This window comes from Poecilia latipinna, unplaced genomic scaffold, assembly GCF_001443285.1.
Source record: "Poecilia latipinna isolate Pla-1442-1.1 unplaced genomic scaffold, P_latipinna-1.0 Scaffold1382, whole genome shotgun sequence".
In the NCBI taxonomy this organism is placed as follows: Eukaryota; Metazoa; Chordata; class Actinopteri; order Cyprinodontiformes; family Poeciliidae; genus Poecilia; species Poecilia latipinna.
Window position 1 is genome coordinate 160,631 of NW_015113998.1, and position 15,489 is coordinate 176,119.

Sequence of the window (15,489 nt, forward strand, 5' to 3'; positions counted from 1 at the left end):
GAGGTTGTTTCACACCCCACCATCACTGAGTTTAACAATACAAGCACAGAAATGCCCACAATGTCAACAACACAACCGTCTCAAAATGTTACTACCCCAACAGCAACAACTGGCACTGGACCAAATCTATTTAACACCACAGAGGTTGTTTCACATCCCACACCTACTGAGCTCAACAAAACAAGCACGGAAATGCCAACAATGACACTAACACCACCACTCCAAAATGTTAGCACACCGACACCATCAACTGCCACTGGATTGACTACATCTGACAGTACTGAGGTTGTTTCACATCCCATAACCAGTAATTTTAATAGTACAAATACAGAAATGCCAACAATGACATCAACAGCAACAGCACCACCGCAAAATCTTACCACTCCAGCACCATTAACAGAAGCTGGACCAACTGCTCTTAACACCACAGAGGTTGTTTCACATCCTCCAATCCCTCAGCTGAACAGTACAGAAGTAACACCAAAACAACCACCCCAGAACACTACTGTGAATGTAACAACAAACAGTGTTTTCACACCAACAGCTCAGACCGGAACATCATTCCAAACAACAACCCAATCACCAGCTCCAATCTCGACTGTCAGCAGTTTTTACTCAGGTATGTTTCACAAACCCATGTGCGTTTAATTTTACTTTGCCAAAATCTGATTCCATATTCTATATTTTCCAGAAGACGGCCTGATATTAATCCAGAAAAATATGACATGGATTTCAGCTTTGAGCTTCTGCAGGGAGCACTATGTCGACCTGGTTCAGATTACCAGTGAGGCCATTCAAGACAAAGTGGCTGAGAAGGCAAGAAGCTCTACGTCCCCTCACGTGTGGCTTGGCTTACGCTACACTTGTAACTTTAATTTTTGGTTCTGGACCAGCTCGACTGCAGGCTGTTACCAGAACTGGCAGCCAGGAGAAGGACCAGAAAGGGCAACTCAGTGTGGCGAGAGTGCGGCCATTAAGTCCACAGGGAGGCAGCAGTGGGTCAGTCTGCCAGAAACACAGGAGCTGAATTTCATCTGCCAGACCTGTGGTAACTGAGAGTGGATTGCCAGTGACACTTTCAGTGAAGACAGTGATGAAATTATCATGAAGCTGGTTCTGAATTGCATTTTTGCAAGGTTTTTAAGATGTAAAACACCAAACATTTCGCATTTCTGAATTACAAACAAGGTATTATGATTGTGCATGAATGGGTGAAATACACCATCCTCTGCTATTGTTCATGTCTAACTCTAAATTAATATGAACACACTAAATGTTGCATGGGTGTGCAGATTCACAGACATACGTAGCAAGAGTACTGTGAGAAAATTGATTGGCGCTACACCTCTTGTTCAGGGGTGAAAATCTGCATATTGACCTCCTGACCTGGCTGTCAAGAGCGTCTGCTTGAAACCAAAGTCAAGGGACTGGCCCTCAGGAGTGCTTACAGAGAAAACAGAGCGTACCGATACACCATAAGTACACAGAAAGTTACTCAGAGCTATGATAACAAAGAAAATAATATTTTTAAGTACTTTGCACTTTTTTTTAATCAGTGACATTTTTCACTACCTTTATGTTTCAATTACAAAATATTATTATTTTTTTACTGCTAATGAATAAGTTGTTGTATTTGTGTTAGTACATGTTTATTTTTATGTCTTTAATAACATCGCAGACTTCCTTTTTTTTTTTTTTTTTTTTTTTTTTTTTTTTTTTTAAGTGACTCAACATACCAGTGGAACCTGTCTGTAATTTAATGCTGGCACGTGTCGGAAGCAATCAGAGAGATCACAGAAGGTGTGGCGTAAAAAACCATGCACAACATTCCACACTTTGTGCTCTGTACTGTGCAACCACTCTACATTTGTAGATCATGATTAAATGGCCACATGTAGTTCCTTGCAAAAGTATTTATGTTTCTTTCACTTATATTTTGTCACGTTGCAGCAAAGACTTGTTGGATTGCGTTTCAAACAATATTTGTTAGATGGAGGAAAAGTGAAATGTCTGCAAATAAAAATGTGGAAAAGTGTGGTGTGCTTTTTCCTCTAGCTCTCTTTTCCAAAATTCATTTTCCATTTTACAGTTGCACTACTTGATATTGGTCCATCACATAAAATCACAACAAAATACAGTATATAAAAGTTTAAGGTTAACTTGTGACAAAATGTGAAAAAAAATAAAAATAAAGGTTAGCTTAAATCACCAGCCAACAACATTTCCTTTGGGATAACAAGGATTTTTGATATTTTCTAATATTTTTCATAAGTTATACCAAAAGTATTGCCAAAATAGCATAATGGAATAGTATCAGTATTTAGTAATACACAGCAATATTGAAGTACATTTGTTGAATGGGTTTATATTGTGACTTCTTACGGCTAAAGGCACAATAACACACCTGCTATAATGCATTTTGCATATGCAAAGAAAGTGGTGTCACTTCTCTATTATTATGCACCATTAAACTTCAGATTATCCGCTCTCCAAATATGCAGTGGTCAGTGAGCCTCCCATGCGTCGTCCCTCTGGGTCCAGTCTTTCAGTCCTGGACTTCTCCCTCTCCTCCACTTCTCACCAGCACCTCCTCTTGTGTGCTGTCCAGCTGCCTCTGACCTCTGACCCTTCCGCCGTCACTCCTGACCCCTGAGGACATTCCCACGCCACACCCTTTTGTGTACTTTTCACCATGCAAAGCCACTGGTCACACCTTTTGAATTTTTGTAGATCATGGTTAGATGTTATTTATTCCAACTGGGTTCAATATAATATCACAAATAAAAAATGTAATGTAAGACCTGCGTTACAATTGAAGGTTAATGTTGTTAAATTTGAAAAAAAAAGAAAAATTTGGAATCTAAGAAATTTCATGAAATATTAAATTACCTTCTGTGTTTGCTCAATAATAGTCGTAGGAAAAGTTGAAAGTTATAAATAATTAAATTAATTAGTACAATAAAAATATCCCAAAAATCATAGAATCTCCATAAATCAATATAACCCATCTTTCTTTTTGCTCTTCCTCCGAGTCTGTCCCTCTCCCTGCTTTTTCCTTCTGTTGCTCTCAATGTTAATTGAAGAACAGCAGATTGTCTCCATTGAACCCCAGTCTCTTTGGAAACCCCAGTCCTGCATGAAATGAGATGGCTAGTAGGGAAGTGATAGAAAAGAAGGCACTGAAAGGCAAACTGAACAAGCAGCCGCTGAGGATGGCCGCAGGACAGACAGCAGACCAATTCACTACAGAGTTCAGTATTTAAATGTCTTCTGGCTTTGGACTATTATCCCTGCATTGTTAATAGAAAATGTAAGTATTGGATTTTTAAAAAAAAAAAAAAAAAAAAACTTTTCTCTATGAAGTTGTAAATTAATAATTCTGTTAAATTTTAAAATCCTACCTCTGTTTATTTTCAAACAAAACAAACTATTATGAATTGTGCTTTTTAAATGCCAAAAAGAAACCTTTAAAAATGCACACATATTTCATAATAATTTCATTTCCACATCTGTCTCAATTTCGTCAGCTATCTGGCAAAGTGGAACAACTCTGATGTCCTTCCTGTTCATCCTAAGTTTGACAGGGAGTCTGGTGTTGATTGTCCAAACGCAATTCTTGTACTGCTGCTCCAAATCCAGGAGTTGTGGATGGACATCATGCTCCCCTCTCCCAGCGACTTCCCTTCTCATCCACAACACTGACACAGACATCAACACACATTCAAATTGATGGGTTATGTCTATGTATTATCAGAACCTGAAAAGTTCTTGCTGAAAAGGTTTGTAGTGCCAATTTCTGGATTTATATTGTAATAAAATAGCAGGTAAACTGTCAAGAATAATCATGGCTTGAAATTTTTGTTTGATTTACTTTATTTTTTTTTTACACTTTGGAGCAAGCTTCTCTGTGTTTTTATTGTTTGTCCCCATTTGAGGACATTTAGAACACATGATTGCTTTGTGTTTAGTCTAAAACACAAAATGTTGTGAGTAACTTTGAAGAATTAAGACATAAGGTGTAGAGTTTATAGCCCTGAGATATCAAATCTCAACAAAAATGTATTTACAACACAGACATGGACATGTAAGTTGAGGCCAATATGTTCATCTGCAAGAATAGGGGAATTTGTTCTTTTACTTGGAGTGTCAAGAACAAAAACAAAAACATTTTTTTTTTCTTTTTACTTAACAAGCACTCAGGTGCAGAACTCCAGGATTGTCCTCTTAGGTTGGTCCTACAGCAGCCTTTGTAGTTGATTGATACTGCTCAAGAAATAACATCTGTTCTGAAGTTAAGGCAAGAACTAGCTGGATGAATTCTCGCAGAAGGGCTGCCAGAACAGAGTAATGCCTTTTATGTTCTTCCCTCGCAGCTCATGAACAGAGAAAAACTTACTCTGTTGTAGTAGAGCGAAAGAGAGCACTATTGGAAAATGTCCCAGCAAAGTTTGTACCGGAGGTTTCATATTTCATATGATCAGCGCTAAAGTTTTATGCTTTAAAACTAATTTTTTTAAAAAAGTCACTTTTGGTTATTTCACTGGAACACGTCTCAAGTTGATTTGGTTCAACTTGAGACGTGTTGGGCTACATATGGGTATATCTAAGAAAGTGCAATATTTCTTTTCATTTATTAAAAAAAAGAAACATATGTAATATAGAGCTACATTACATTTAGTGAAATATATTAAAGTGTGTTTTATTTTGTAATTTGGATTCTTTTAGCTTATGGAGGATAATGAAAATCTCAAATAGAGCATCCCAGAAAGCTAGAATGTTGCATAAGAGCTATAAAAATATTATATTTTAACATCAGACTTTAAAATGTCATACTTCTTAAAAATATGTTCATTTCCATGCATTCAATAATTAATTGGGCCTGACATCAGCTTACATTTACTGCTGAGGTGTAACGTAAACCCAGGTTGCTTTGAAGGTCTTCAGGTCATCTGCATTGTTGGGTCTGGTGTCGCTCATCTTCATTGTTAAAACATCCCATAGGTTCTCTGTTAGGTTGAGGTCAGGCTCAGGCTCAGTGTTTACCAAGCCTACTAACAACATGGTCAACATATGTACCAGCTTTTGGTGTGTATGGCAGTGTGGTCAGGTGTGGTCAAATGGAAAATGTTATCAGCTCTCCAAAAATCTTGTGAATAGAAGCACGGACTAATTTAAAGTTCCCTGGTAGATGGATGTGTTTACTGTAGAACATAGAAAACCAGCAGATCACATGGCACCCAAATAACATAGATTCTGTGCCTCTTTTCTTCCTACAGACTCTGGATTGATTTCCAGATGAAATGTAACCATGACTTTCATCTGAAAAGTGGACTTTAGGCAGCTGATTGTCAGTCCCAATTATCTTCTTGTTATTCCAGAAAAGACGCGTCTGATGTCGCAGATTCGGGTGTGGCTTCACATGAGGGATGAGACGTTTGTAGCCCCTGTAGTTCTGCAACTTTCTTAACACATTAATTGCTTGTACTTAATTGTCCTAGGAAGAGAGTCTGTGTGTATGTGGTTGATTATCCTGTACATCTTTGTGTTGCTTTGTAATGGACTGGTGAGGAATCCAGGGTGTTCCCTACCTTATGCCAAATGACTGCTGGAGACAGGCACCAGACCCATCAGTAGCGCTGCAATGATAAGCAGATGTAAACCGTAAAAGAACATATGAAGAGGGCAGAGATAGGGCTGCAATAACAGCAAACAGCACAAAACTTCAATAGTGTGAATGATTTGCTTGGATAAGAATTCACATTTTATTAGTTGTAGTAAAATACATAACTGTTAAAGTTATTAGCTGTAGCTAGAGATTTCAGATAGACTTCTTCTTAAGTCCTGTTAAAACAACACTTTGTTTCTTTAAACAAACTCATGCACAAATAGACAGCACTTGATTTCTTGGAAATCACATGGTTTGGGGGAAATTTGGTTCACTTGCAATGACCAATGAGAGGAGGGTTACACATTGTGAAACCTAAGTAAACACTTTTCCCACTGTGAGCCAAAGAGTGATATAACCCATCTTCAAAGCCAGAGAATCCACTATCTTTTGCAACATGTGCTACAGAATGATTTTTCTCTTTCTAATGAGTATGAATGCATAAACCAAAGTGTGGTATAAGCAATTTTCCCTTTACCTTCTCATTCATACAATATTTTTCTGTAATTATTTGCTGCCTATTAGTATAGTCAAGAATAGACAGCTATCTGAGTGGTACGTTTCTTCAGAAGACATTTCAAAGTTTTCTCAGTAGGGAAGAAAAGGTTGAGGGCAATGTGAGAGAGCCAGTGATTGAGAAATAAAGGGGTGGGAGACCTATAAAACCGCAGTTATGCCAAAGCCTCCGTCAGAGCAGGAAGAGTAACAGAGCTGCAAAATGAAGTGGTCTCTGGTTTCACTGCTTCTCTTGATCTCAATACTGAAGGACACATTGGGCGAGAGGTAAATGAAATTATAATTATCTATTTTCATGCAATATTATTATGCAAATTGTTGTTCACAATTAATCTGAACAATAATTCCATAATAGCCGTTCCATGTAACTTTTTGTCTGTGAAATATTGCCTAAATACTATTATTTTTAAAAATGCATAAATATGTTGCACTACAATTGTTTGTCAGCATGCATTGAATGCAGGCAACGCAAAAGGATGCTATTAAAGGATACAACAAAAACTAAACCTCATCAATTTGTGCACAGATTCTTCATCTCAGCCCCCAGTGTCTTTCATGTGGGTGTCAAAGAGAAAGTGCTTGTCCAGATGGGAGGTAAATACCTCAACAAACATGTGAGTGTGTACCTGGAAGACCAAGGGATGCTTATGTCTGAAAAGAAAAAGACACGATGTACAACAGAGGAGGACATGAACATTGTTGAGCTAATGGTATGAACATTTATTTACATTCAAAAAATGTATCCTGGAAGAAAAATAATTTTATTTACCAAGCTTGTTTTCTTTGGATATGTATAGATAGACAGAGAGACATGGCAACAAAGCAAGAGGCGAACTTCAGAGAGACCATACCTTGATCTTGTAGCAGAGGTCATCGATGACCGTGCAAGGAAAATAACAAAGGTCCTGGTGTCAAACCACAGGGGATATATCTTCATACAAACTGATCAGCCAATGTACAACCCAACACAGAAAGGTAAAAAAAAAATAACTTTGAAAAAACATCAACAACATAGTAGAGTCAAGAAGTTCGGCATTTCTTATTTTCTATTTTATTTTCAGTGAACTACAGGATTTTCACTCTTAATCACATGTTTAGACCACATGAAGGAACTGTCTGCATATCAGTGTTTGTGAGTAGATGTGTTTGACCCTCAAAACTCAAAACAAAACATATTTTGTACTAAAAATGTATGCACTTTGCTTGGAACAGAATGCTGCCGGAAACAAAATAATGAAGACCCTGAGGAGAGCAGAGGGGATTCTCAAAGGCAGTTTCCCAATACCGAGTGTCTCTGAGTATGTTTAAAGAGACTTACAATTATCTGTGAAACATGCATTGACATGGAAACAGAATCAACTGAAGTAATTAGAAGATTCTTTCTGTAGATCGGGCACGTTCAAGATCACGGCACACTATGAGGATGATGAAGCAAAGGCTGCTGTACGAGAGTTCAAAGTTCAAAAGTTTGGTAAGACAAATCTTATCACAAAATGTATCTCAGAGTAATTCACAAACATATTTTTGTTATATTTAAAAAATTCAACATGATATAAAATGATTAAAAAAAAAAAAAAAACCTTTTGAAACGTCACATTGTTTGGTCCTTTTTACAGTTTTACCGAGCTTTGAAGTGAGCATTGAAACAGAACGACGTTACATTTTGTTGAATGACCAAGAGTTTAACTTCACCATTTCAGCGATGTAAGTGTCAATTATTGTAAATTTGCTCCTGCAGAAGGTTATCTTTTGAAATCAAATGGTCTTTGTCAATAATATTATGACCACCACACTCAGGATCTGACCTTTCACCCACACTTCACCCTTCGGACCAAGCATTTTCTAAAGTTCTCCAACAAAACTTGATTGAGCTCAAATGATTTTTTTTTTTTTTTATCCCACTGATGATTTTTTTCTGACTCTGCAGGGTTATGATCAGAAACTGTAAGAATGAATGTAAATACAAATCACAATGACACTTAAGGAGCATTTTATTCTATTCTAGTCAGAAACTCTTGAAATAAGCTATCAGTAGATCATTAAAGATAAGTTAAAAAATAAATGATTATTTTGTTTGAATGCATGTGAATCTGATTCTTATTTGTGGAGTATTGTGTGAAACATCTAATTAGAAGAGGCTGTTTTCAGTCTTTGAGATACTTTTATCAATAAATGTAGTTTAAAATGGAATTATTTTATATGTTTTCAGCTGTACAGTCTCCTTTGAGAGGAGGAGTCACAGATGGACTGACTGACTGACTGTTGCTATTGTCATCCAACAGCAAATCTAATTGACAAGTGGAGACAATAAACTTTTTGGCCTAACCATATCCTAGGCATTTAAAACATATCTAATACAAATACAAATTATGCAGACTTTCTGTGCTCTGTTTTCTAGGTATTCATATGGTGAAAGAGTCAAAGGTGCTTTCCACTGCCAGTTTGGTTTCGTGAAAAAAGGTCAAAAAGCACCTCACATCATCAGTGGCCTGGAAAAGACTGGTTCGGTGAGGAAAATACTTTCTATTTACAGTTTCTGCTTTTGCACGTTCGAGATTTGAAAACAATAAAAATTGTTTTCACAGATTACAGATGGAAGAGGAAGTGCTACTCTTCAGCTAAAAGACATTGATTGGACACAGCTGAACCAAACCCTCGCTGACTTGCAGAGCAGTGGATCTCAGCTTTACGTGGGAGTATTTGTCACCAACATTCAAAGTAAACACACCCTCAGTGGCCTACATCCAGCACCTTTTACATTCAGTTCCAAAAGTCTTGTCAATCCTGTTGACATGTAACTAAAGAATGCGTGTGGAGATTATAATTACCAAGCGGAAAAGTGTTTGGTAATTATAACACTAATATCCGTTCAGCTTAAGTTGACCAAGCTCATTTATTGTGCTTGTTATTTTAAAGATACTTTATCATCCATTAGTGCAACCAGTGACTCGAATACATTGGATGAATATTATTTGTCCAATAAAAACAAGTAATAGGAAATAAAAATAAGATGTCAGAATAGCTTAGAAAATATCACAGTGAAATTGAAGGAAAAAAATATGTTAGCAAAGTAACTTTTAAAATAAACTTTTATTACCACAAAGGCAGAGTAAAATATGCATCTTCCAATTTTACATACGAATTATCAGGTTATAACAATGTTTAAATCTAATCACAAGTGCAAGATAAATATCAGATTCAACACTGAAAAAGCTTTTTTAAAATTAGATACACTATATGGTGTTTTTATAGGTTTTAACACAGAAAGCAAAGACTGCGTTCCTAATTCCAGTGAAGTTGGGACGCCGTGTAAAACATAAAAATAAGGATACAATGATTCGCAAATCCTTTCCAACCTATATTCAATTGAGTACACTACAAAGACAATATATTTAATGTTCAAACATATAAACATTGTGTTTGTGACGTAGGATGTGTTGTGCTTTTTAATGTACTCTAGGTTAAATTATTAGAGTAGCTGGAGGGAGTATTTTATTTTTATTAAGACTTTACATTTTGTTATTAAACTATGAATCTTTTTGAGTATTTTTTCTGATACTTGTTGACATATTGAATATCAGTGTGTACATACGTGCAGAAAAAAGTGACGTTACTGTGTGAATTTACTTATTTAGATGGTGAAGTACAAGAGGAACAACTTTACCTTCCCATCGTTCCTCATAAATACAGCATAGACCTGTCTCGAACGCGGTCATATTATGTTCCTCGATATCCTATTGAAGTGGTGGTAAGTTGGAGAGAGACAAAAGTTTAACATTTTAATTACAATACAACATGCCATTCCCCTTATGATTATTCTATTTTTATCCATTTGTTTCTTTATGGTCATTCTGCACCCCTTTTCTTTTTATAGGCGGTTGTTCGACACCCCGACGGCACCCCTGCGGTTGGTGTGCCAGTAACTATTTCCATAGCAAACCATCAGGCTTCAGACGTCACTAATGAGTATGGGGGAGCGTATTCTGCCTTTAATTTTAATCCTACCTCTCCAGTTAGAGTTGATGTAAGCATTTACAAACTCAGTTACAAGAATTACCATTTATTCTCATCATGTTGCTGCTCATTAAGCCTCTGTCTCTTACAGGTCTCTGCAGGTGGTCTTCAAATGAGCCAAATTATTAAACCTGCTTCATCACCAACAGAAAGTTATCTTTACATATCACTTACCAACAAGGTTTACCATGTGGGTGAAGAACTATCTCTAACATTTTTAACACCAACTGTACCAAACCATCGTGGACACCTTTATTACATGGTGAGAAAATTAGACTTTGACATGTAGCATGTATAAAAAGAAAAAATAATCATTTTTCTCAGTGTCTGACATGTTTGATAATTTATCATTTAATTGCATGTGTTGCAGGTTTTGAGCCGTGGGATGATAATAACTAAAGGTTCACTTCTCCATGGTACGCGCACTGTAGGCCGTGTGGTGATAACGGCTGACATGGTTCCATCTTTCCGTCTGATTGGTTACTATCATGGCAACAATGGTGACATCATTGCCGACTCTGTGTGGGTCGATGTCAGGGATGAATGCGAGATAAAAGTCGCAGTGAGTACACAGAACGGATAAGAGTCCAGAGAGACAGATAGCAAACAGAACATTAACCCAGTTTATGCCATTTCAGGACATTTGATGATTTCTATACAATAAACTTACATTATTTGTGAGAAATGTTTGACAAGTAATTGTTAGAAGTTCATAAACTGAAGACTTGAGTTTTTGTGAAGTATATATGATTTATAAGTTTGCATGTAAAGTTTGATAAAACAAACAATATTTCTACTTCCCCTTAGGTTCAACATGACAGACAGCCTGTACCAGGGAGACAAACTAAACTGAACATAGATTTACATGGCCAGACAGCTAAAGTGGCTTTGCTAGCCGTGGATAAGGCATTCTATGGTCTCAAAGCTGATAATAAATTGACAGCCAAACAGGTAATACACACTGCAGACAAGTTTATTTTTTTAATGTTTAAATTATTGGAATTCTTAGAAATAGAAATTCAAATACCTTTTTTTTTTTTTTTACTTTTGCAGATGTTTTCTACCATGGCATCATATGACCTTGGCTGTAAATATACTGGAGGCTCTAACCCAGCAGAAGTGCTCATTGATGCTGGCCTTTCTTTTACTTCTCAGACCAAATCAGCATGGAGGCAAGGTAAGAAAGTAAATAAATCCTATCGAAGTGACATTTTGTATGTTCTTAATTGCAATCTACGCTTGTGGCTTTATATAGGCCTTCTATTGAGTTTCAAAACTTGCTCTTTTATCAATCCTTGCTATATATAGTTTATGGAATTTGACTTGAGACATTCAGTTTAAAAAACGAAATTGTTTTTTGCTGATTGTGTCTCAAACTTCTGTTAAGAGAATCTGGCCTGAGCACAAATAAGTTTGACCGAACTGTCAAAAATCGAAAGTCCTGCATATTGGATTCTGGCTGGTTTAGAGACCAGCAGATTCTGATGTCAAACAGAATTGTTCTTTCTCTGTACTCTCAATTGAGATTTAGACTTCTTTTTAATTTATTTAATATATTTTGTTCGAATATATTATAATAAAGTATGATGAACAGTGATTTAAACATTTGTTGCTGTTTCAAGTCCAATATGCAGGTTTTAATCCTGAATATATATTTATGCTTTTACTTCTTATCAAAAATGTATATATTTATGTTTTTAATTCTTATCAAAAATATATATTTCTTCTTTTATTTCTTATTGTGGCGGAAATATATTTCTTTTTTAAAATATATTTCTTCTTTTATTTATATATTTCTTCTTTTATTTTTTATTATGTCGGATATGTATTTATTATTGTATTTATATATTTATTATTTTATTTATATACGTCAGATATATATTTATTCTTATATTTATATATTTATTATTTTATTTCTTATTATGTCGGGTTTAGTCCTCCATAGTAGAGTCGTGCGCTGACGTCAAAGCAAATCAACAGTTGTTTACATACAGTACCTTGCGGACCACTAGGGGGCGCCCGTGGACCACCAGTGGTCCAGGGACTACAGTTTGAGAAACAATGACTAAGAACTGTAAAAAAAAAAACCAGCTCCTTTGAAAGGAATTTAGCACATATATGGGCTAACTACCAAAATATACATATTTTGGTCTGCACTTTACTGCGATTGTTGTGTCAACATTGGACAGAAGTTCATTTTAAATAGACTTATCACCTTGGGTGTGAAAACACCGAAAGGTGGTAGAGATCTGTTTTGGTACATTCAAACCTTGCACCTCCCATTTGCTTCTGTTTTGGGAAATTCTAATATTTATTTTTACTAAATAAAGATGTAACATGACTTTTCATTCAGACTTTGTATATTGATAATATTTTAACAATATTTTTGTGCAGCTTTTGACTGTGGATCACAAAATGTGAGATCAAGGCGAGCTGTGGACCTTAATGAAGAAAAGAGGAAAATGGGTAAAATTTCAGGCCAAACCTTTGTGCTCTGATAATATTATAATAAATGTTGTAACAATACTAAATACAAAATATGTATTATTTTCTTTCCCAGCATTAGAGTTTGAAGATGCTGAGCTGAAAATCTGTTGTACACATGCATTTTCTCACATTCCTATGAATGAAAATACATGTGAGACCAGATCACGGCGGGTCCTTCTAGTGAAAAAAAATCAGATGTGTGCAGCTGCTTTCTTAAAGTGCTGCCGTGCAGCTGAGAAGCTGAGGAAGAAAAAGATGCGAGAGGATCTTCAGATTGGACTTGGAAGGAGTAAGATGACACCCTGTTTTGAATTAAAGGAAGTGACATTTCCCAAATATAATTTAGAAGCTTGTTACAAATATTGCACTTTTTTTTTTTGCCTTTAGCTGCAACAACAGCTGACATTGAAGAGTTCTTTTTGGATACTGCTAATCAGTATATTAGACAATTTTTCCCCCCAAGCTTTGAATTCAGAGAGTTTTTGGTAACTGGAAAAAAAAGGTAAGACGGCATAATACTGGATTGTATATATAATAGTTTATCACATCCACTGTTGCAATCTACTGCAATTTATAATCCCAAAATGATAAGTTCAGGTTCACTTTGTCCAGTACAAGCTAAGTAGATGTCCTTATATCAGTGGTATTATTTACTTGTCATAAACATTTATAAAACATTTTTAAAAACTACTGTTAAAAATGTGTTTTAAAGTATATGTTGCTGAACATGTTTCAGTCACACGTTGACCCTCCCTGACTCTATCACCACGTGGGAAATTCAAGTAGTCACTTTATCTTCAGAAACAGGTAAGAGAGCAGACTGTAAAAAGAAGACTTTCTTTCAGAATAGCTTTTAAATATTTGCCAAACAAACTCATATCCTTGCTTTATTCATTTCAGGCCTGTGTGTTGTCAAGCCACATGAGCTCAGGGCTTTCAAAGAGTCATTTGTGTCTCTGAGGCTGCCCTACTCAGTGAAAAGGTTTGAGCAACTGTCCATTTCACCTGTTATCTACAACTATGGTGAAAACGATTTACAGGTCAATAAGTTATATAGAATAATTGTTTCGGAAAACCGTTTACTTAAAATATTTAGAAGGAAATTGACATTGCTCTACTTTTACACATGCATTTGTACAGGCTGCAGTACATATGGAACAAACTGAAGGCCTCTGCTCTCCTGCTTCCGCCACCACCACCTCCTTCACTGAAATCACTGTAAAGAACCACTCTTCTCAGTTTGTTTCCTTCTCAGTTGTCCCCATGGTAACTGGTCCTATACCAATTAAAATACGTCTGTATGACATTGGAAGGGAGAACGGAATCGATGCATTGGAGAAAAACTTAAACGTAAAGGTAAGAGGTTAAGAGTTCTGCTAAATAATCATTTCCAGTATCACATAGTAATCGGTTTCTCTGCTTAATTTTGTTGAAGACTGAGGGATTAGTGCAGAGAGAGGAAAAAACAGAAGTATTTTATTTAGATGGTGAGTTTTGGTTATTTCTTAGCGATTCTTGCTTGGTTGTTGTAAAAGTTTTTGTTTTTAAGCACACGTCGTTGTCATAACAGGGCGGAGTTCACGGACTATATATGTTGATGGAGCTGTGCCAGACAACACAGTCCCCGACTCCAACTCCAATATATTTGTTTCAATGGAAGGTGGGTTGCAGTTGGGCTCAGACATACAACTCAGCTCAGAAATGATATGCGTCTAAATCTTTCACCGCTCTCATCAACAGGGAATGGATTTGGGGGATCATATGCTAAGAATCTTCTTTCTCCAGAGAAAGTTTTGGCGCTCATTGTACTACCCTATGGGTGCTTAGAACAGACAACGATGAGACTAACACCAACAATTTTAGCCATCCGGTACCTTGACTTGAGTGACCAGTGGTTTGACCTAAAGGCTGGGGCCCGAGATGATGCCTTTGATAAAATTGAACATGGTAGGAAAACAACACACTGCTATTTACCTAGTATCACTGTTTGTGATGAACCTGCCTGATGCTTCTTGTTTTGTCAAAATTTTTACTTTTTTTTTTTTTTTGCAATATTTAGATAACATTAAAAGTGATATTTAGTTATTGTGAAGAGTACATTCTCACTAGAAAAAACTAATTTAGATAAAAGTTTTTATACATAGAATATGTCCAATGCTTTGCAAAAGTATACACCTTAGCCTCATATTCTCACATGAAATGTGGACTTTCATTAGATAATTGTAGGACATGAATATGCTTTGATCTAAACCATTTCACCAAAGAGCTAGCTGTACATTTTATATATTTTTCCCAAGCCTTTTGCAGGGTTGCCCTCTGGTCTTTTGATAAGTGGCTAAGGCAATAGCATTTAGTTTTATCTTGTTTCTGCAATTCAAGAAAACATGGATTAAATGTTAAATAATCATAGACCACCTTAAGCTGGTTAGGTCTAAAGAAAATATTTAATAGTAATTGTTAGGCTCCCACTTTGGGTGGTAACAGTGATTTCAATACAAAAAAATCTTAGCACGTTTGTCCCTTCTGTGTTAATGTATCTAGGTTAAAGGCTGGTCAAAATACCAGAAATTCTGACTGAATAAAAAATACTGGTGTGGATTTATTCCCATCTTTATGAGGGTTGCCAGTAAACATGATGGGTTCAGTGGCATTGCATTACTTACTTATGTGCTACTTATATGGTCAAATCATTTTCAGGCTATATAGGACTTCTAACATTTAAGAAACCTGATGGAGCCTATCGAGGATTTTATACTGTGAAATCAACTAACTGGTGAGTAATTATTCTAACTCCTTTCCATGTGTAT

General features: G+C 36.1%; 2 protein-coding genes across 2 annotated transcripts in view; both read left to right on the top strand.

Annotated features, from left to right (window-relative positions):
* The window catches only part of LOC106962183 (macrophage mannose receptor 1-like), a 9,460-nt gene extending 7,424 nt beyond the window's left edge, over positions 1 to 2,036 (top strand). The window contains exons 4-5 of the mRNA XM_015056420.1: positions 545 to 619; positions 692 to 2,036. Coding sequence (XP_014911906.1) covers positions 545 to 619; positions 692 to 1,056 — 440 coding nt within the window. The 3' untranslated portion in view covers positions 1,057 to 2,036. The remainder of the gene's footprint in view (positions 1 to 544; positions 620 to 691) is intronic.
* A 4,285-nt stretch (positions 2,037 to 6,321) lies between these two features.
* LOC106962185 (complement C4-B-like) overlaps positions 6,322 to 15,489 on the top strand; it is a gene marked incomplete at its 3' end in the record, with an annotated part of 16,602 nt that continues 7,434 nt past the window's right edge. Inside the window, exons 1-25 of the mRNA XM_015056423.1 lie at positions 6,322 to 6,448; positions 6,708 to 6,891; positions 6,979 to 7,156; positions 7,243 to 7,313; positions 7,394 to 7,479; positions 7,570 to 7,652; positions 7,798 to 7,885; positions 8,580 to 8,688; positions 8,767 to 8,899; positions 9,817 to 9,929; positions 10,056 to 10,205; positions 10,287 to 10,457; positions 10,566 to 10,757; positions 11,003 to 11,146; positions 11,249 to 11,372; positions 12,590 to 12,661; positions 12,756 to 12,971; positions 13,070 to 13,184; positions 13,419 to 13,489; positions 13,583 to 13,722; positions 13,823 to 14,038; positions 14,118 to 14,169; positions 14,253 to 14,342; positions 14,423 to 14,629; positions 15,380 to 15,455. Coding sequence (XP_014911909.1) covers positions 6,384 to 6,448; positions 6,708 to 6,891; positions 6,979 to 7,156; positions 7,243 to 7,313; positions 7,394 to 7,479; positions 7,570 to 7,652; positions 7,798 to 7,885; positions 8,580 to 8,688; positions 8,767 to 8,899; positions 9,817 to 9,929; positions 10,056 to 10,205; positions 10,287 to 10,457; positions 10,566 to 10,757; positions 11,003 to 11,146; positions 11,249 to 11,372; positions 12,590 to 12,661; positions 12,756 to 12,971; positions 13,070 to 13,184; positions 13,419 to 13,489; positions 13,583 to 13,722; positions 13,823 to 14,038; positions 14,118 to 14,169; positions 14,253 to 14,342; positions 14,423 to 14,629; positions 15,380 to 15,455 — 3,146 coding nt within the window. The remainder of the gene's footprint in view (positions 6,449 to 6,707; positions 6,892 to 6,978; positions 7,157 to 7,242; positions 7,314 to 7,393; positions 7,480 to 7,569; positions 7,653 to 7,797; positions 7,886 to 8,579; positions 8,689 to 8,766; positions 8,900 to 9,816; positions 9,930 to 10,055; positions 10,206 to 10,286; positions 10,458 to 10,565; positions 10,758 to 11,002; positions 11,147 to 11,248; positions 11,373 to 12,589; positions 12,662 to 12,755; positions 12,972 to 13,069; positions 13,185 to 13,418; positions 13,490 to 13,582; positions 13,723 to 13,822; positions 14,039 to 14,117; positions 14,170 to 14,252; positions 14,343 to 14,422; positions 14,630 to 15,379; positions 15,456 to 15,489) is intronic.